Raw genomic sequence first — 23,408 nt, forward strand, 5'->3', positions numbered from 1 at the left:
ACAATAAATTCAAATTGTCTATAATATTTTTATTTCCTGCTTGAAAAAATAAGTTGTTACAATCAATTAAAAGTCTACACTTGGTCTCATACAGTCAACTCCATGGTACAGATGGTCATCTGTTGAAGAAAAAAAGATGAGTTTAGTTAAAGGAGCAAACTTTGTTGTTCAAATGCTTAAAATACATTAAAGGTAATTTGTGAAAATGGTTTTACCATTGGCAGTTGTCTAAAAATATTCTTTGCCAGGTTGAGCAGTGTCAGACAGATTGCAGTTGTGGACTCAATTCAGATTTCTTAAAGGGTATTTGTTAAAATAGTTAAAGAGTTTGCATCATTTATCTATCTAGCAATCAAGCTAGCTAAATGTTGCAAACTCTTAACTATTTTAACAAATACCTTGTAAGCAATCTGACTTTAGTCCAAAACTGCAATCTTTCTGACACTGCTCAACCTGGCAAAGAATATTTTTAGACAACTGCCAATGGTAAAACCATTTTCACAAATTACCTTTAATGTATTTTAAACATTTGAATAAAATAGCTACAAAATAACTAATTAAAACTAGCTGTAAGGAAAATCCAAGTATTTTAACAAATACCTTGTAAGTAATCTGACTTGAGTCCAAAACAATAATCTTTCTGACATTGCTAAGCTATCAAGCTAATCAACTTTACAAAAGAGGAGAATGCCAAAAAAATTATTTTTCAATGCAATCATTAATAAAGTGGAAAAATTAAGGTAAAATAGAAATACCTTCATTGAATAAAATGATTTTGTTGTAATTAAAATGACCGATCGAAAGGTGCCAGAAGGAAAAAAAGTTAAGTTATGCCATAATGGATAGTTAAGTGCTACCAAAGCCTTAACTAATTACAATTCAGAAAATTTCCATATTTCCAAAGTTAGACTCAACATCCTTGGCTAAAAAAATTCCTTCCCTACTCAATTGGAATAAGTAGACTAATTAAATAAATGCTACTTACTAAATATACATATACAAAGGATAAACAGAAATAAGATAGCAAATTTTTTATATTGAACCTTAAGATACCTTAAAATAAATAATAATAATAATAATGTGAGGTTATGTAATCTATTGGTTAAGGTAGGCGTTGGATGGAAACAATTATCGAATAAATATTTGTAACCCAGAACATAACATTACAAGAATTTACTCTACATCGAGACTGTACTGTGTACTGTATCCCTTCAACATTCCTATCCTGTTCCTACCCTTTCCTTGTTTGCTTAGAATTCACCCCTATATTATTACAAAGTCTTCTGATGATCAATATACACTTAATCCACTTGTACTTTCTCATTTATTTTTCCTTTCCATCCATTTCGCCTTCTCCATTCTTCTTCACACCCAATGCCTCCAATCTGCATCCATCCTCCTGCTTCATTGACCACATTTCCACACCATCCTAACACTGAGCATCCGGATTCTCCATTCCCCACTCGGACCTGAGCAGTCTGACATATGTACAGGTTGCAGATTTATTCTTATTTTCTGCAGTATACTCAGTCTTTCCCAATTAACTCTATCTAATGCCTTTTTGAAATCAACAAAACAGGTAAATACGTCCCGTTATTATTTTATATTCCTTTTAATAAAATAATATAGACTAACATACTTTTCTTAGTCACCTGGCATTTTTCTTGTATGCATACAATTTTTTGGGGTCTTACCAAGTGTTGGTGATGACTAACCCTGGTCTCCTACAGCACTCAATTGCTTTCTCCCAGTAAACCACAACCTCATCACCGTCTCTTCCTTTGTATGCGGTTAGATCCCAATACCCCATCACTCTCAAATGTTATCCTACAAGATCACATACTTATTTTCTCTAACTGATCATATATTCCATTATGTCCATTGCTTGCCCTATGTTGTCTATGCTTCTTCCTACATTTTCATTCAATATTATGGCAACCCCTCATTGATTCTCATCCCCTCTGCTGTATATTATTCTATAATTATCACTGCAGTAATCCCCGCTATCCATCCATCTCACCTCGCATAAACCTAAACTATCTCCATCTGTTTCCCCTTTCCATCTCTCGCTTAATATTCTCTAATTTTCCTGTCCTCAACATTGTCTTGACATTCCAAGTTCCTATTATAATTAATTTGGTCTTCTCCTGCATCTTCAGACCTGTTGCTGTCGGTTTTCCCTTGCAAGGGATTCGTGGAATGACGACTGCGGAAGCCATACCTCTCCCGCTGCCGGGCGTAACACACGACCGATCCGGCCAAGTCCCTTAGTTGCCAGCACTCATATCCTCTTGTCTTGTCCATCATTATATCCATGGGAATAATAATTGAGGTGGTTTCACGTTGCCTTCCTCAATAGTGTTTTTAACGTGACACCATCACTCAATGGCCGCCCCACTGGGGTCAGAGCCATTTGCCGACGACTTACTGAGGAACAGAAGCTGCGTTAACTACCTATCGTCTGACTGCTAACCTTCGACCTATCTGGCATGGGTGACCCTACCAGGAGCAATTATTATTACTCCCGCCAGCACAGCTCTAGGGGTCATCGGAACGCACAAGCCCTTCCGCCACGTCAAGGCTATCGTCCATGGGAGGGGGTTTGAATACATACGGTGGAAGAAATATTTTATCCCGAACGTATTAAGGAACTCTCACCTGTACTAATTCGCGAATTATTTTTATTGCATTCGGCATATAATAAAAAGAGCGTATAAAAAGCAATTAGAACATTCTGAAAACTCTTCCTAAAATTTAAACGCGCCTTAAAGTGTCCTACAAACGAGTTCGGTAAGCCGGAGGAGGGAGCTACTACCCCTCAAAATTAACGTGTAATCAATTGAAATAATAAATACAGATTTGTCGTTCATCAATAGCAAATAAATTTAATAATTGAAATACGCGCACCAATACATGGTGCGCGTATTTCAATCATTAAATTATGGTGACCAATACATTAAAAAAATTATATGAGATGAAAAAGTTAACGAATACGCCATGAAACAGTTTACAATTTTTACAGTTTACATAGTGTTTAATTACCCTCGATACATCTTTTAAAAATATTCTTATTTGAAAAATCAAGAGTAGTAGTCGCTAGATGGTTTAATTCGGGTATGTTAATCGCTAGGCTTGAAAAATTAATTATGTGTTTCAGGATTTCCCTATGGGCAATGGGGTGATTCAACACCGGTCATGCAACAACAAGCAACAGGAGCTTCTGTAATTGATTGATTAATAACTTCCTGTTACCGAAGGCGATTAAGAAAATAAAATGAATGGTGAATGTGGTTAATAATTAGCGACAGTGGACTGAAAACAAATTACGCTGTCTGTCAAGGTTTAATTAAAAATTGCAGCAAATATCGCCTTTGTTTTCAATAAGCAATACACTTTAGACCTAAGTGAAGGTTCTTATTTTATTTGATTAACAATTGCTTGAATATTTTCATATTTTTTCCTGAAATGTGCGTCCTTACAAAAAACAAGTTGTAAGTAAATTTCAAATTTTAAACTTAAAATGAAAGATAATTGAAGCACAATTGCTGATGGCATAGATTTAATTCACGATAAATATAATAATGCTAGTAATTGAAATGAAATATGCTTCCTTAAAAATATTTTTTCCGATTATCACTAATGGGAAAAATATTTTCTTCAAGTAAAACATGGCCTACTGTTTTTAATAGCCTTCACTTCTGGATAGCGCGAGAAATAATACAACCCCTACGGAACAAAAAGATGATCAGGTTTTGATTCATCCAGGATTATTTAGGGAAATCATTTCTAAATTGTATTCAATCTCCCTTATGGAATTGATTTCATTGATGGCGCCTAAAACTAGGTTTAAGCTAGCTTCGTTTAATCTAAGGCATGCCAGTCACAACTGTAGACTGCACCAAAGACCTCTGCTTTTCTCGACATTAAATAAACAACTCTTAAATAACTGTCAGCTATTCAATACAATTTCCGATTTTCAAATATACAAATACAGGGTGCGACGACATAACTTTTTTTATTATGCAAAACCCCTTTTAAAAAGGAAGTTATGTTGCCACGCCTTGTACATGCAGTCATTGTGTACAATAAATAGATAAATTAAACCATAATGGTAATTCAAGCGTTAATTTGTTTTCATAACATTCGATTAAAGTGTTGCATTAAATGCGCTGTACTAATGGAGAATTACTCAAGTGACACTACTATATTGAAGGGAGATTCAGATTTAGGATTTCCCATGAATATAACTACTGTTTCCAAACTACTGTTTAATTAGTTCAATTCGAGAAAAAAATAATATTTTCGATAGCATTTCAAATAACTTCGCCACATTTTTTTAAAATTGTTCTTCGATACAGAGCACTCAGAAATCGCAAGCGAAACGCTTGTTTAAAATTTCCTTGAAAACTTTTATTACTTGAGTTGCATTTTGCCAGTTTATAAACATTGGGTGACATTCTTTTAGTTGAGAGGAGACAAAAGCGATATGCGGGGCAACGACGTCTAGTACAAAGGACACGAGTTTTAAAGCTCTATCTACATAAAAATATTTAGAAACGAAGTTGAAAAGTACATCGGAATGTAAGTAGTAAGATATAAAACGAATTTGATAAGAATGATTTCCTCACAATTTACTCAGGTCGACCTGTTTATAATTCCCGCTAATTTTTGCTAACTATTTCCAGTTTTGTAATATGCACTTTCCTTGGAGTAAGCAGATTTTAGAACTATACACTGAACGCAAAATCGAGTTAAAATAGATCGATTCCGATATGCCATTGAGCATCGACAGTGGTACGCGGTGACCAGCAATAATTTAGAAAGCAGATTTACTTTTGGCTAATTACAAGTATCTCAGTTAAATCATAGGTTAAGTAACCCCGAAGTATGAACGTTCTTTGACATCTTAACTATTCCAGATACATTTTGATTTAAACATGGCGCGGCCCGGAAAACATTTTCAACATTCAATATCGCCTGCATTAATTAACGCCATTCGTGCCAGCTACTTTCTGCCGCTGATGTACAGTAGCAGCTCTTTCTAAGTAGTTGCCTTCAACGATCATCCGAAAACGTCTGCTACAACAGCAGATAACGTCTCACTTAAGCATTTAATGAGTAGCAAAAATCAGTCAAGTGTTCCAAAATCGAGCGCACAAATTTTTCCTTATCTGGAGGCGGAAGCGAAAATCTGCAAAATACTATTTACATTTCCTTTGCAATACGGTAACTATAATTAAAAAGTGTACTCCCCAGCAAGATAACATACGAGTTTACAGTACTCCACTTTTAATTTAGTCGAAGAAAAACAATTTTGTTCCCAGTTTAAACATTTTTATGATATTCGTTTTAGTAAAATGTGGCCGATTCCAAGCTAAATCGATAGAGAACTGACCACATTCATAGGTGCTTATATATTGTCTATACAAGTACAGACTTAGGATAAAATCGAAAATTAAAATAATTGCTTGATATCTCAGATTTCTTCCGAGCCTTTTCAACCCGAACTCTCCAAAAATTTCCTCAGTCAAAACACATCCTAAAATACAACCCCTAAAATTAAAGTCTCTCGAAGTAATCCGGGGACCACTTGTTTTCTAGCTAAATTGTGAAGTTGAAGAAACTGTGCATTAAGCATTAATTGAGTGATCGAACTTCTGTATGTTACAAAAACTGAACTCTTTCAACATCTCAATTTAACTTTCCACCGCTATCGAAAAATTTTAATGCTAATGCGGTTTTTATCTAATGACACACTAACTTAAAACAAATTCGCCATGTATATAAGTAAAAAAGTAAACAAACAAAAAGTGACGGTGGGAAATACAAAGAACAAATTGGTGAATGAAAATGTAGTAGAGATGTGATGCTGCAACTATATTTCCGAAGAGCGTGCTGTCCACCTGGGACAGCTTAGGACTTGGGAAATTATATCTCGCAGGTCAGTATGGCTTCAAAAATTATGAAAGATTTCCTAGAGCTATTCCCTTAAAACTACACGGATGAAAATGAGTGGAATAACGAAATGAAATGTCGAAAAATTTCGTATATCATGATACTGAAACTATTACGCAGTCAAATAAGTAATGCCAAAGTATTAGTTGTTAAATACAAGTAATTGACTTGCTAGATAAGTTATTCAGATTCTATAAAACACTGAAGAATAGTGAACAAATATTTATAAACGAAGCACTACATTTCTGCTTTGGCTTAGGCATTCTTTTCGGGCCATAATATGTACTTTGAAATACCAAACGAGATTGGAAGGGATACACTGAAAAATCAGGCACCGATAATTATTAAATTTCAACCCTTAACATCCATGGAAGGGATAGATAATTTTTATAGCCATGGAAATTCCAAAAATTAGTCATTCCCAAAATTTGGATGCAGAATTACATTAAACAATGCTGAGACAGTGCGCGATACCTACTACTCTGTGTGGCCAAAAGTTTTCACTAGCGAGTCAATGAGAATTGAAATTGCACAATAGGTTATCGTAATGTTATTAAAACGAACCAACGAGAGCGAATTGAGTTAACTCTTCGAGAAGTAGAGGTGCGTGACAACAGTGACTCCTCGAAGATCAGCTGATCTCCTGTGATCAGCTGATCACTCGAAAGCCACACACACCTCGATTTGATGAAATTGCTATTCGAAGCAGCATTCTTCAGCAGACGTTTGAAGGTAGCTAAGTGTCTGAGATTTCCTCTCTTAGATAGCGTTCGCACCAGTAATACTTCGTCTGTAGTCTTTTACTGCGCCCGCGCAGTGACGAAGATTCTGTATAAAAAGCAAAATCAGTAAGATTTAAATGTTTCATAAAAATATATTAATTCCGTCATTTGTACTTTTTTGGTATCATCACGCAATTAAAATTAGCACAGTGACAAAAAATTTATTTTTCAAACTAGCAATCGCTTTAACAATTATGAAAGTTGTTTCATTAGAATTATTACTTTCAAGTATAACATACGTTGCGTGATAGGACATTAAACACTCGCCCATTAAACCTTGTCAAAACAATGAAAGATTGGCACCAAAATATTCCGAAGCACGTCAGTAACGAACATTTAAGTATTAAATAAATAATTTTACAATGCAGCTGGACGATCGTCAGGTGAATCTCAAAATATTTTGGACGCAAAGAATAATGCCTGCCAATAGTTTACAAACATCTAACTTTGCATGTATGTACAATTTTAATAAAACTAAATTGGAAGAGAATAACGCAGACAAGAGCCATGAAGTAGACATGCACAAAGTACAAACAAGTTCATCCCTCAATATGATAACAACCCGAATTAAAATAATTTCTACCTTCATTACCTCATAGTCTGCACGGATATGCGGAGGCGGAAATCTACAGCGACTGTCAATTGAAAATTTCGAGGAAAAATATTTGGCAAGAAACATGGCAGTGCCTATCAGGACTTTCAGACATTCCTGGCATGGATCCGAGAATTAAACAAAAGCCAGAAGATAGAAATGCGGAAATCTAAAAACCTCAATCGACGCACCTAAATAATTAGTCTTTGTTAAAGAAGTTGAAATCTTTACAATAAACTCTTAGCATGCGATGCCCCCACCACTTCGAATCGCGGCTAAAAAATTAAAATTAATCCAGCTAAATGAATCCTCTTGAGTTGCCGAATTTCACATAAGGCTGAAATTAAAGCACAGAAATTGGGCTACCTTTTCGGGTACAAGTAGCCTCAGGGAAATCTTCTCGCCGATTTGCTGATCGCAAGAAAGCATTCTTCGGCTTCCTATATGGCAGCCTGCCTCTTTCTGCCCATTTCATTAAATGGCAATGTGATGCATTCTTATGTAGTGGAAGTGGACAAGAGTCCAAGTAATACTATCATTAGGTTAAATTGAAGCGTCCGCAAAGCATTAGAGCAGTAACGATAAGTTTTTGTAAAAAAATTATTAAGAAAGAGAAGCCATTGTCATCGAAAAATTAACGATTTCACGAAGTCAAATGAAGCTTACGTTTTAAAATCATTTAGGTTCATTCTTAAAACTAATAAATGGGCACTTTATACTCGACCAGAGGATTACCAATGCTCTGAGCAGGGGAAATCTAACTAGACGGGAAATTGTCTTCCATAAAAGTCTTACTTTGCTCTCACTCCAATGCGGCATCACACACCTTCGGGTGAACTAAAAAAAAGCAATTCGCACCGAAAATAAATCAAATCAATTATCCTTAAGTATGAGATTCAATTCAATTTTGGCACGGTTTTAGTTTTGAGCATTCATTTTAGGCACGTGAAATTTGACCGATAAAATAATTCCAGAGTGAAAAGTCACTAGGTTCGCCTATTCCAACACATTTTCACGAATCTCGAACAGACCTATGAAGAATGCACAGGGAACCTAGTTCTCCCGGTAAATATTAGGTCCGAATAGTACAGTAACTTAAAAAGGGTTGCGCATACTTTCGGTATCGATGCGTCAATTATCGCCTTTCCCAAATTTCGAGTGTCAAGTGCCGCGATGCATTAATACAGTTAAGGCAGTATTCATATACAAATGTATCCTTTCAAACGTGAACCAGCATTTTTACGACATTAAGTATCCAAGAAAAGATGACACAAGATTACGAGAGAATAAAACAAGTTCCGGGCAGAATTCGACGATCGTGGGCAATACGTTTCTACAATATAATTCAATATTGAAAAAAATTTCTCGGGAAAATGATCGATAATTAAGAATACATTGGCCACTTACTTGATTTATTTGAGACACCAGTGATCTTTCGTCGCTCTCGCTATGTGGTTCCGCCGAACGGGCTTTCAATTTTTCATGGCACACCCAGAGAGCCAGAACTTTTTAGCAGAGTAAAATTGAGTGTCTTCGTAGAAGTTCTCAACCAGACCATGAAGAGGGCAGGAGGGAGAATGGTTCGGCGGACGCAAGGGATTGGTGGGCGAAGATAAGAGAAGGGGGCGAAGGGGGTGGTTTGAACTGCCGATGGGGAGGGAGGCGAGTAGTGAGGGGGGATTTAGATATGGGAGAGGGGAGGAGGAAGATGAGAATTTAATGAAACATTCATAACACGGGAAAAGAGAGAGGGGAGGGTGAAGAAGAAATGTCGTAGACAGCTGAACACGAAATGACATTGACATGAAATGAGGCAAGTATTTGGTGATGGACCTACATAAGAAAAAAATATGCAGCAAAGATGAAGTATCTTACGACATTGATAATCACATAACATGTTTGTTTGAGGTGTGCACACTCATTGGTACGTAAGGTGTATCATAATTGCAAACAAAAAAAGCATTTAATTTCCTATATTTTTGAGCGAGACAAGCGCGCGAGAGGAGAAAGATATTGATAAAAATAACACTAAACTGCTATGAGGTAAGTTTTTACCGAAAGACTTAAAACCAATAAATGCTGAAGTCATTAAGACGACCATAAACACAACATCTTGGGTAATGAACAAGATCTAGGCAATCAAAATAACCCAAATTTTCTGCAATTAGTATTCAGAGCACAAATGCCAAGTAAGGTTTTAATCCTGAAATAATAAACGTTTCCAAGTATCCTTGGGTATTTTTCCATTCCTTAAATTCAAAGGCGTGCTATAGACCGCGGCGTGCTTTAGACCCCTTCGTCTGAATAACTACTTCCTATAGTTCGTCGCCAAGTGGACGAAGTGCACTCCCTAAGATCCGATTGACGCTTCGGCATTCGACTTCCTTTAGGTCGGGTCAGATGTCTACTCGCGCCAGCCAAAGGTTTGCTAAAAATGATCCGTCACCGATAAGAAAGGTCGCTGGTTAAAAATTTGAACAGAATTCAAAAAATGGGCCCACTCCGACATCACTTTGCGAGCCAAGCCGTTCGAACTGCCTTCCCACCGTCGCCTTGCAGCCACCAAATATGGGAATGCTGAGTCGGCTTCCTCGCCTGCAATCCCTCGCGCCTAACAGATCCCGCTCACCCTCGACAGGCACATGCGGATCTGATTGCCTATCAATGCCATGTTTGCATACGCTCTCATTCTTGGTCTAGTAGTTCATACCAATAATTCTCTCAGATTTACCACAATTTCTGTACAAAATTTACGGCAAAATTTTTAATCTGCTCTATTTAGACTGAAGTGTCTAATTATTTTTATAGTGAAATTATTCGTTGTATTTAGTAGTACAGCCATTAATGAAAAGAACTGCATTAGGCCAAGAAGTTTCAGCAAGGAGGGAGTTGATAACAGGGATGTGAGTAAGGATATTGAGAAAATGCTCATCAAGGTATGGGGCGTAGTTTCTATAGCAAGGAAGCATGACTGCAAAATAACAGGATAATAAGCGTAGATAGGAGGGTTTTGAAATGTTGGTGTTGAGAAGGATGGAAATGGAGAAGTGGACTGAAAGGAAAACAAACGAGGACATGTTAGGCTGGGTGGGGATTGTAAGGAGAAATATATACAAAGCAGGCATGTACAGTAGCTGCAAAGCATTTTGATTGGCAATGGGATGTTGAAGACTTGATAGAGGGGAGAATGTGAGGCAAGCAAAGAAGGGGCAGGAATATGGATAATGATGCTGAATGAAATGAATGGAGGAAGTATGCAGAGTTGAAGAGGGGCCTATTTTAATGCTGGATGTTGGTTTGTTTTATTTTAAGGAGAGAGAATGGAATTTTTGCTGTCTTTTGGTAGTTTGTCAGTCAAAAACCACATTAACCAGTATATTACTGATGATAATAAATATTCTTTTTTGAATGCTACAATTGACTAAGTCTAAGTTATCTTCACGGTAACAAACTAAATGAAGCATAGTAATTACAACCATATTTTGTATAAAACACTGCATAATAATTAAAGAGAGGTGGCTATAAGTTATAATAAACTAATTAGTTTATTTATTTATCCTGAACTGTCTTATTTATATCAGGCCACTATCTTACATCCAAGAAATGGCAGCATTATTGAAAAATTGAATTTTCGGTGTATAGAAACTTGAATGTTTTATAAGGTAAATTAACATTACTGCCAATTATGTTCTAGCGTTCCCATTATATATTAAAAATATTTGTTCACCAAAAATAGCCATACTACACTTTGAAATGTGCAAATCCATTTGGACTTTAATAAACTGATGAAAATATGTGATGTTGAATATAAACTTCTCATGCATCGCCATTCTATTTTAATAGTTAACAATTCTGAAAACTGAGAATTTTCCAACAACACTTTTTACGTGTTATTCCAATTCTTATTCATTATGGTGGCTCTGATATCCACTTATTCTTTTTGCCATTGTGAACAATCTGATACTTAAAGAGAATTTGAGACATGTAATGATAAAATATAGGCACCATTATTTGGACAGGATTGAGACTTCATAGTCTGTTAGTAATAGTATTTAGGGGAGGCGACCAACAGCTGACGTCATTTGCACCATTTGGGATGGACAGGAAAGGATAAAGGGTGGAGAGAAACCCGGCATCTGCCATTTTTTTGTACGTAGATGTATAACAGCAATTTTTTAGGCTGAAGCTTAAAAAAATGCTCTGGCCCATGGAATCTCTAAGGAGTGTACTTTTTTACACGCCAGTTTACACTAACATAAGTGTAAAATGGCAGATTTCAACGCTTATACAATGCAGGAACTATCTCTTTGTTTTAAAATTGTCAAAATATAGAATATTATCTAATGAAAACTGCACACTGCATAGTCACGAATTCATTCATACTATTCATACCAAAGAGAAAATTAAGAAATTTGGAAAAAATAAAAAAATCAACCAATCACAAATGAAAGAATAGGCATTAATACTTTCCTCCACACTACCTACAAAGTCAAGGAGTGGCATAAAACTGTTAATAAATGATCAAATTTTCAGGATAATTACCTATCAGTTAGATTTTTTAGCGGGTGGCTCAGGAAGTTCTCACAAACAACTTGTAACTTAAGAAAAATAATTACTTAAAAATGGTTTATAAGCCTATATATACATAAATATTGAAGGACCTTAACTGCAATCATGACAAAAAAAAACACAAAATACTTTTTGTTAGGGTTTTTATGCATATTAGTTTTTCCAAAATATCCCCTTTTAATTTTAATAGTGGTTGTAAAAATCATCCAAATTATTGAGAAACTCAATTACTAAATAAAATGTTATAAGCTTCCGCCAAAGGAAGAAGATTACACCATTCACCAGGAATGTTTCCTTCTGGTGAGGCAAGATGAATGACTCACCTCATGCATATGTATTTGCAACTAAATTAGAAGAAACTTAGAAGGAATTTCACTGAAAGAATGGATGACTAAAGTAAACATGAAAATTCCAAGAGACAACTGCTCAGAAAGTTAAACACCTGCATGGGAAGAAAAAATGACACAGGTCAATATTAAAAACTGTTAGGAATTAAATAGAGTAATGAAAAAAGTAGAAGAATTAAAAAAGGTACTGCTGGTTACAGGGACGCATTTGTAATATATTTTACAAGCCACAAAAATTGTAAACAAAATAATACAATTTAGGCACACCTGTATCTGCTTTGCACACATGCCACCTATGAAATGAGATACATTCAAATGGATCACACAATTTCATCTGCAAAATGACTACCCACGAAATTATTGATTTCAGTCAATGCGGCAGTGTTGCCAGGTAATACACCACTTATTATAAACAAATATCAAATAGGTACATGTAATAATAGACTTTTATTTTTGATATATCGATTTAACACAGTTTTACATGCTAATGCCCACAGAACAGGAATCCTACTCACAGGTACAAGACATCAAAATGCATCATGTCCTCATTTCATCACTGACACACTGATCACCAATAAATTATTTCATCCTTCATGTTAATGCTTGGATATTGATGAAAAAAATCATAATTAAAAATGGTTAACACATTATACCCAAAAGTTGGCCTTCACTTGAATTACAGTTTAGTCCATTCACAAAATGATGAATTCTGTGCAAAGTCAAAGTTATTGAACAATTACATACATAAAGTGCACATATGTGGTCAAAAAACAAATATAGCATTTAGAACCATTTTTTAGACACACACAATCATATCTAAAGTACAGAATTTATAAATACTTCAGGGCAAGGGAGAATGTAAAATAAAATGAAATACAGAAATATTAAATAAATTAAGTTCATAGTTAACTCCATATATCCACTTACACATTTTCATCAAAAGGTTTCCCAAGCCAATGATATCTTGCACACAATAGCAATGAGTCAAGCACAGATTTCAGGGTTTCATGCTGTAACTAAGTATTTAAAGCCATTACTATACAAAACATTTCATTTCTCTTGAAAGTCTACAGACAGTATAAAAGGGAAAGAGGTTTCTCAGGGAAAACGAAAGTCAGGCACTCACTTGACTTTAAACATTAAGCAGACTAATAATGCCCACATTCAATTCTGTGAATGCAATCCTCAGGCATATACAAGTTTTGAGAAAGACAATCTGTATAAGAAATAATTTATACCAAAAAGCATAAACAACATTCGAACATATCTGAATGCCATGCCTTTTCAAATATGACATGAGATTGTTTGAGAAACGTATGCACCCCTTCAAAAGGTTCAAGGATAATGTACTTGAAGACTTGACATTATCCAAACCAACATGGCTTCAGATTCAGTATAACCTATATAAGTGTTTAAGGTTAAAACTAACATGAGAATATTTCTCCATCTGGTCGTTTGAACCTCGGATAAAGTTGTTCAAATCCACCAATAATGAAACGTTTATGATACATGAAGCAGTTCATCCCAGATAATAAATTCATAGCAAAGAAAGTGGTCCAATCTCTGAATCATTTTGCAACATGCCAAGCCTTGAGCAGGCTTTGGCCGACTAGTGTATCATGAGATTTTCAGGCAATGCTGAAAAATATCATACAACTTCACTCTCTCTTAAGCTCACTGAAGTATAAACATATCTGCATACACATATACATGCATATTTATGCCGATATAAATGTGTGCTTAGTTAGCATTAGATAGAAACTCAATTCTCATAACCATTGTGGTTTGATTCCAAAGCAAATGAATTTTACATCTGACACCTAAGCCAGGTGTAAAAATGTATATGTATATACATATCCATTTTTTGTAGAAAAACAACAAATGAACAGCATTCCAGTCACTCACAGGTGCAAGGAGACACACACGTTGCCAGTCCCACAGTATGAAATACATTTGACCTTTGCTTGCTGACATCTACCTATTGGTGGCAGAAATTTTTTCAAGAGACATTGACACAAAATTAGGTACACAAGGTAGAAAAAAATGATTCCAAGAAATTAAAAAGTGGTATATGACAGTAATCAAGGATACAGATAGGAAGGGGAAGGAACTAATGGGAGGAAATATTATTTTTCTATCTTCAAAGATCATGGAATGGGTTTCTCGGTGCTATTGAGAGTCTAGTGCCTCCTATCCCCAAAATCTTCTTTTAAATAACCCCTGTAACTCCCCAACTCTCTCTCATCTCAAGAGAGTTCTCTGCTTCGGTGTCCACGAGGCAGAGAGTGGGTGTGAGGGCAATGAGAGAGAGAGATGTGCCAAAAGCTGACATACGCACATGCTTTAAGAAGTAACAGAAGGACAACCGGGATGTAGGCAAGAGGGGGGAGAGCAGACGTGGTAGACATAATTCCAACATTGCTTGAGGAAGGTGGTCTCTAGCAGCAGCCCCCTCCTTGAATGGCTCCTTGACTCCCTGCTGGAAGACTTGGATTGGTGGGCGAGTGCTGGGGGCCAATTTTTATTCCATTAGCCTAAAGGGAAGAGGAAATATCAAAGATTAGTCAACAAAAAAGAAAAATCAAGTTTCCATTCAATGATCACTTCTCTCTTAAGTTTTGGCAAAATTTTACCCCACGCTTAAGGGATACTTACAAAAATAGCAAGGTAGAACAAGAATAAAACCTTCAATTTATTACATTTGCACTGACACACAATTTTTGATCCCAAATATTGTAATTTTTTCCCAAGTGCTATTCCTCTGAAGTAATTTTTATGCTCACAATTTTCTATATTGCCTAATTAAAATTATTTTCCCCTCATAAAATGTTTATTAATGTGCAATCAAATGAATTTTTTATGAACGTCATGGAAGTACACCAGCAGCATAAATCATGAACAAATGGCTGTAGACTTTTATCTAAATTAAATAACAAACACTTTTATGTGGAAGTTGTACTTTTTTGAGAGTATATGATTCAGACATACTAAATGGTGAAATGAAAAGGACATTAAGGGAACTCACATCAAATAAGGCCATGGGGGAGGAGAAGTTGGGAGGGTTTTGAAAAAATACAAGGAAGAGTTTTTACAGGAGAATTCATAGCATTTGTGAGGGAGGAATTTGGCCTGAAGATTTATTCAGAACAGAGTCAATTGCATTCCCAAAAAAAGGCAAGGCAGCCATATGTGAAAACTGGAACAATAAGTTTGATTTTGTACAGGGCTAAAACTCTCCGAATCATCAACAAGAGGATGGAGAAGAGGGCAAATAATTACTTAGAGGACAACCGCTTGGGTTCGGTAAAGGGAGAAGCATGCATGATACCATTGGAAAAAATTTGGTTAATAATTGGGAGGAGCAGAGAATAAAATCTGGATATAAATTTATTTTTTTACATTTTGAGAAGGTGTTTGAGTGAATTGGGTAAAATTAATTAATGCACGACAGAAAATAAGAGTCTGAGAGGATACTTATCTGCAACCAGTACATGACTCAGACTGCTAATATGTGAGTGGTGAACAGAGATTTGGAATGGCAATGTTAAGAAGAGTAAGACAGAGATGTTCATTATTACCTGTTTCTCAACAAACATGTAGAAAAAATTAATATACTGAATGGTTAAAGAGGCATGAAAAGTGCTGAGAATAGGACTACGTTAGTGTGGATTCATAAAATCAGTAAGATTTGTGGATGATCAAGCTTTAGTTTGCCGCTAGCCAAGGGGTTACAAGTACAGCTGAGAACATAGGGAAGTCTGTGAGATAGGTATGGTAACAAATAAAATAAACAAAACAAAGGTTATGTGGCTTTCCCCTTTTTTCCCAGAAAGCGGAAAGCTCAGTTAAATATAAAAACACGAATTCATTCAAGCACAGGTGAGCAGTTCTAGGTGCAACCAGTTACACTACTGCCCTCATTGGTGTTCCTAATCACAAAAACCACCAAAATGAATCATTAGACTCATTTTAATGGTGTTCTTATTGGATAAATTTATTTGTTGTGCAACTGCAAATAGCCATTGGTCTCTTTTAGGTACAGCATACAAAGCTGAGAAGTCACTTGTATTTCCATTAATTTATGGCACATCACAAGCTCTTGTCAAGGGTGGCATTCTACCAGACAGACCAACATTGGTGCCAGTCCACAAGGAAGCTTACTGAACATTCAAGTACCATAGACTCCTCTTGGAAAAGACCTTATAACATAAAACCCACAGCCCATCAAATCTATGTTGAATGGTGACACTTACGTAGACATTGATGACACTGGAGATGTTAGCAGTGTGGTCAGGTTTGAAACAACATTTTGGACAGGCAGAAGTTTAAATTTTAAACATATATTAGTTTCAGGTGTTCAAACATGAGCAGGAAAAGGGGGAAGAAAAAGACGCAAAGAAAGAGGGTTATATACTTAAAGTACAGTTGATTTAAGAGTATTAGAATTTTGTGAGTTAGATTTGAAAAATTGATTTAATGATTTCTCATACTAATTCATACCGTAGTGGCCACTTTTTCATACCAGGTTGAGCTACTATATATTGAAGAGAGCTTTTTACCTCATTATTGATATCAAAAACTCCTTCTTGAATCTTTTCATAAATTTCCCGGGCTGTGTTAATGAAAGCTTCCTCCACATTAGCTGCAGTCTTAGCTGAAGTTTCCATAAATATGAGACCATGTTCTCTTGCAAATGCCTCACCTTCTTCTTTTTTAACTTCCCTTCTGGATTCAAGATCACTGGAATAAGAAAATGTTTAGAACACAATTGATTTCCTAATAGACATACTATTCAAGACCAAAAGACAAAAAAATCAACAGTAAATTTGTTTGAAAAAGTATTGTCTCCTGACTTAAATGGCAAATTTGAATAACCTTCATGTTCATATAATATTTATTCATTAGATTTAAGGATTCTGCAAGCTAGAAAATAATTTAAAGTAAACTTAACGGATCATTTCAGTACAATGTAATGGAAAAACTACATACAAATGTATAATAAACAATTTGGTAATCTGATATATTTATGACATCAGGCTTTCCTTATCTTCACTAATGCAAAGTGAATATAGATATTTTTCAAGAAGAATGACTAAAAAATGTTTTCTGAGCCACATAAGCTTAAGTACTTTTAATTTAGTGTCACGTGATGAATGAGAAAACACATAGCAATAAAATCATTTTGAAGGCAAAGATGAACTCCAGTCTGCACACATACCAAAAACTTCACGGAAGTATTTCATTTGTACCAGAAGCCTCATTTCATTTTTTCTATCTGGTGACATTACAGCTTCGTGCACAATGAAGATTGAAATTATATGATCCATAAAATCATCATAAAATCGAAAAAAAGGTATAAATTGTGCCAATATGATTGACTTAGTGGATCATCACATACAGTGTGCAGCAACATAACTTCCCTTTTTAAAAAGCTAAGTCCCATTAAAAAAGGAAGTTATGTTGCCACACCCTGTATAATACCTACCCTATTAACTCCCAACATATGCATCATGAACAACTTGCACCCTAATTCTGAGTACCCTCAAGAAACAAAAACTTCAAAATACTCATGTTTACAGAAATGAACAATTGAAAAAAAGATAAGCTACATCATTAATAATAACACTGACAAAAAAAGCCATCAAATAAAAAATCATATTCACAGTCTGATAAAATTATCCTGTGGTACATTCACATATATGCAATGCACAAATCAAACCTTAGATTAAAGCAGAAGAAATTGACATGGAGGTTAATAGGACAAGGTGCTTTCGTAACAAATGAAGAACCAACTAATATCAGAAAGTTTTGCGGCAATTATATTATAAATCACTCCAATGCCATTAACACTAATTTCTCTAATTAATATCGTTCAGCCATCACACAGTTAGAAGAATATGCTTAGTGAAGTGCAGGAAAACTGACTGAAGACATGCAAGTCCTATTGTAACATTCAATAACTAATAGCTCTCTATATTTTTAAAAAAATCTAAGAATTAGGGAATGAGAAACTGTCATCAGTCAGGATACGAATAACATAAATACCGAAAACAAAAGTGTGATTGATGCTTGGGAGAGTTTGAAAGGTATGATTGTTGAATATACAGCAAGTGTATCTGGAAAACTTTTGGGAAAGAGAATGAAAGGTTTGATCAGGATAAAGAAAATACAGGCTTGTTGGGCAAACAAAGTACAGATTTTGGGAGTGCAAAGAAAAATACATATTGGAGGATGTTATCCTTAACTTACAACAGCAGTCATGGGTGATGGACAATCAACAAAAGGGCAATTAGAAAACTCATCATCAAAAAAAGAAGGCATATGAGGAATGAAGAAAGTATACAAGGTTAAGTTTTCAATGTGGAATAAATTAGCGAAAGAGAGTAAGTTTTCTGAAATAAGTTACAGTGAGACTTTAGTAATTTAGCATATCCCACAATGGATTTATGGTAACATATTGTTTCTAACAACTACTGGATAATTCCTTCTCTAAAATGACCTATAAAAGCCGTTTTTAGAGGAATATTAGTCACAAAACTGGGCTGTAGCAGATGTAATCAATATCTCATTGGTTCTTTGCCTTGAAAACTAGGGGACATATTTGTCTTAGATTCACATACTGATATTCTCATAACATTACCCACTCTTATTACACTCAAATATAGGATTGTCTCAGAAACTGCCATTTATTATGCTATGAAAGAAGAATACTTCAAGAAGCTGTCTCAGTGTTCAATGAGGCCATGGAAAATTTGCTAATCAATTCTGAAACTAATGTTAACCTCCAAGCCTCAAGAGAGAGAAACATTATTGAAGATGCTAGGACCTCAAATACAAAAGAAATAATATTCTACTTCCATTTTATAACAATGAGAAGAAAGTATGCAATTTATTCACAGAAAAACTTTTCAGCCATCTTCAAAATGAAAAGCCCCAGCTTAAGTGTACCATGGCTGAATACATATTTGGCCTACTGTCACCAGGTCTCCTAGTTAACATTACAAAAGCCACTGCAAAACATTCATATCCAGGCATACTGGCTGAAACTCTTTAAATGCCTAAAAATACATTTTTACACATCAAAAAAGTTGGGTTCCAATTTGATGTCTAAGAATCCTACCCTCTTTAACTGTTCAGATGTTGCTATCCTTCCACAGACAACCTGAACTTGCTCTGATTCACTATTTTTCACAGACAACTTCTTCCCTTTACCCTTCCCTTTCTCCCACTATATACCCAGTGAGTATTCACAGAAGAAATATACCAGTGAGAAAAGTGTGAAAACCACTTGAAAATACATGCTTGAAAATGAGGTTTCCTTTTTTAACAAGTTGCGGTGCTTTCATTAAAGTGTAGAATATTACAAAAGAATTTATTTCATATCTGCCAGATCACTATTTTTTAAATTTTTACTTTCAAAAAAACTAATCCCTATGAACACATTGAAGTGAAACATATGTTTTCACCTTAAAATTGTGGATATTATTAACTCAATGTGTTCATGGCAAACCAAATCACTTTCTCATTATTTATGCTTTAAAAATGCATAACACAGGCTGATAATAACAGAGTTTTAACTCTTAGATTATGATATATGCCCAAAATAGCTCTTTCTTACTTTCCATTTAAAATATTGAGTTTTGTAAATTTAAAAATTAAAGTTCATTTTCACCCAATTTTGTCAAAGAGCTAGTTAAAAAGATTCAAAACAGACAAAGGCTAAATTAATGGCACATTTTAAAATGCTGTAAGAAAACGTAGCATATCATGCACCACTTATCACAAAATATAATCTTTTTATAATACCAATGGATAAAAAATACATTTGAAACTATCTCATACATCTGATGGCTATATCATATTCATCGTTCAAAAAATTCAACCAAAAAATGCTGAATTCATAAATAAAACCTTTTTGCACACTAGAGAACTGCATTATTTTAGGTGATTGACATGTTATGCAGAATAGTATTAAGTAAAATTTTCTCATCCTATGTCCATTTGAGGAAGATTTCTAGTTGAAACTGAGGCCACATTTTGCTGTCAGTTAGGAAAAATTCAGGATCTGATGGAATATTGGGGAGAAACTAAACAATCAGCCCAAAAGGAGTCTCAGTTGGCCACTTGAGATACAGACAACACCTTCATTTCTCAATTGTAGTAAAATAAGCATTGCAAAAAATAAATTTTCATTACACCCCTAATTAGAGTGCACAAAAATTTAAGTAATCTGGTCATAAAAGGTCATTTTATAGGATGGGAAAATATTTCTGGGTACTCTAAGGTTCCAAGACTGGTTCCTTTTGGTACTCTGGAGACCTTATCGCTTCGTTGACCTCTTGTGCCTATCAAACAAGCAACATTTTCGTACAATGATAATTTGTAGCTGGCAAGTTATGAAGTTTATGATTATTACAAAATGCGTTTCTTTGGAATAATGTTCAAGGTAGATGGGCATAAGAAGTCTATCTCAAGTTTTTACATTATCATTTTTGAAATTTTTTACTTTACCATGGACCATCAGCACAATTTTACAGGCTAAGGCAAGGAAATTCCTATTAAATACTGACAACTCACACACTTACACTTGTTCAACCCATTCGGATGACAACCAGAAGAAAGTAGCACTTCTAATTGAATGCAGGACTTTGATGGAGAAAAATGACTTAAATCAAAGTACTGCTATGGAATACAAAGTAATTTATGAAACATGCAATGAAAAATTTTTCTTTGAATGTGTTGTAAATCATTTAACATGCACGATAAGTTCGATCTATTAATAAAGGTAATTTAAAAGTCATAAAATAAGTGTAACTATGTAAAACTTTTAAAATAAAAGAAAGCAAAAATTTCTCTTGAATTCTTAAAATTTGAGGAAATTACAATAGTGGTTTTTCGTTGAGTGGCCAATATACCTTTGCCAGAGATAGTTCACAAAGCTTGGTGCATCATCAAAAACCATATGTGAAACTCACTAACATTGAACCCATCAAGTTTTTCCATTCTATTATTTACTATAGTCAAACATAAGCGTTTGACAGCCTAACAGAGGAGGAAGATAGAAAAACCATGACCATTTGCATGCCTAAATAATATACAAGGAAGAAGCTCAAGTGGGGTCTCCAAAATCTCAATCATAATATTATTAAGCAAGCTGGTTGAATCCTTGCAGACGGATATGGCTACCAAGAACCATATAATATTTCATTGAGAAATTAATGCCTGTCTCCAAGGGCTATCTTACAACTAACTACTTTTTTCATGTCATGGTAGCAATGGTAATCCTCAGTCAAACCTGAATACTAACGGCTATAAAATTACTTTTAACTCAATTCTCATTAACCTACTTTCATCATACACACCTTTTGTTTCCAATAAGCATGATAACCATATTGGAATTTGAATGCTGGCGAGCATCTTCCAACCATGTCGTTAAGTGATTGAAAGTTTCTCTTCTTGTGATATCATACACTAAAAGAGCCCCAGCTGCACCACGGTAATAGGAGCGTGTGATGGAACGAAAAGCTTCTTGTCCCGCCTAAAAGAAATAACATCAAGTTAATAATTATCAAAATAATAACCAAGCCTTCCTTAAGGATCACTATATAAAGAACAATACAACCACTAATATGAATGGCATATTAAATACTGAATAGGAGAAGAATGAGTATGGGTCATAAATAATTTATTTTAATCTAAACGCTAAGTCATTAAATTGGGCCACATTAAGAAAACAATCACTTCCTTAAAATGCTGGTAACTATTTCCTTCTATTACAAGACGATTGCCTCCCCAATCATAATGGTAGGACGATCTAAAATCTTTATAATGACTGCATTCAATTACTACAACATTTCTTGGTGTCATTATTACCATATATTCAACGTACATATTCTCTCAGATATAGTTTAGACGGATATGCAATTATGCCATATGAGGACAAGAATTAAGGCTCCTACTAACTTTAATCATAGCCACCCAAGGAATAGGCTGGAAGAAAACTAAAAGATGGCATAGTAGAAAAATTCTTGAAATTTGAAAGAATGTGTGATTTGAAATGTTGGCCATCATAACTTTCAAAGTACCTCTGAGTTATTTCCGTTATAAATTATCGATATGTGTTATCTGCGAATGAATAAAACCCAGATGTTGTTCCATGACCAAGCATTTGAAAAAAATATTGACTTCGTATTAAAAAAACCTTTTCAAAATAATATCAACAATACATGAAAAAGCGATTGCGGAATTCATATCTTCATTGACGAAGTCTCGAACAAAATAAGGCTTTGCTGTCTACATTAGTATCATAACTTGAGCTAAAATAATTCAACTCCTTTTGGAGTTTTAAATTTGAAACGCTTTACCTTTGATTCTAAACGACGGAACTGCCTTCCATGCAGAAAACATATGTTAAGTGATACGACAATTAAAACACGCCTTAACTACAAACTAAACACAAGTAAAATGTCATCAAAACTCACAGTATCCCATATCTGCAATTTTATTTGCTTCCCGTCGATTGTGATCATACGAGCACCGAATTCGACACCTAAAAAAAATATTAAGAATTTATATGGTAAATAAAAGTAGAGGATCCATTTTTTAAGATATCTATGGCAATTTTCAAACTCTCGAACAAAAATCCCCACCAACGTACCAATTGTTAAGTCGTGCACAGGTTGAAATCTCTTATCTGTAAATTGTAATAACAGACAAGACTTCCCCACCCCTAGAGAACATAAAAGATATTTTAGAAAAAGAAAATAATACAAGAAATTATGTTTGAACAAAAGATCTTTAGATTTCTACGACGTGATTACAGACATCTCATTACTTCGGTGAACAAGTGACACAAAGTGACAATCTATTATTTTTTCTCGTGCCAATAGTGTATTCATTATCACTCACAAAATGTTACTACAACAGAGTAATTAGCAACATACCTGTATCACCAATAATTATGTACTTAAATAGGTATGCGTACGACATCGTTGAAACTTAAAACTACTACAAAGATGATGATACTTCGTTCTATGGATCTTGCTACGCCAGACAATCACCCAGGTTATATTACGTCACGAGGTAAATACGCACTGATACGCACATACGACCAACATTCAATGCTCTGCTAACAAGAGAATTACTAAAATGCGTTTGGCGAGC

General features: G+C 34.9%; 1 protein-coding gene across 2 annotated transcripts; it reads right to left on the reverse strand.

Annotated features, from left to right (window-relative positions):
* Window positions 1-27: 27 nt before the first annotated feature.
* Rab2 (RAS oncogene family member Rab2) lies at window positions 28-23,332 on the reverse strand. Of its 2 annotated transcripts, XR_011701543.1 has the most exons (7): window positions 23,189-23,332; window positions 22,903-22,974; window positions 22,727-22,794; window positions 21,608-21,783; window positions 16,805-16,985; window positions 14,584-14,779; window positions 28-119 (listed from the first exon to the last, which is right to left on the reverse strand). XR_011701543.1 is itself a non-coding variant. In XM_071588643.1 (6 exons), the coding sequence occupies exons 1-6, from the start codon at window positions 23,232-23,234 to the stop codon at window positions 14,684-14,686; spliced, it is 639 nt and encodes a 212-aa protein (XP_071444744.1). In that variant the 5' UTR covers window positions 23,235-23,332; the 3' UTR covers window positions 12,434-14,683. The 2 variants fall into 2 exon arrangements, 1 of the variants encoding a protein (XP_071444744.1); XM_071588643.1 differs by lacking the exon at window positions 28-119 and having other exon boundaries at window positions 12,434-14,779.
* Between the last annotated feature and the right edge of the window lie 76 nt (window positions 23,333-23,408).

The sequence above is a fragment of the Hetaerina americana genome, unplaced genomic scaffold (genome assembly GCF_022747635.1).
Source record: "Hetaerina americana unplaced genomic scaffold, ioHetAmer1.1.p SCAF_3, whole genome shotgun sequence".
In the NCBI taxonomy this organism is placed as follows: domain Eukaryota; kingdom Metazoa; phylum Arthropoda; class Insecta; order Odonata; family Calopterygidae; genus Hetaerina; species Hetaerina americana.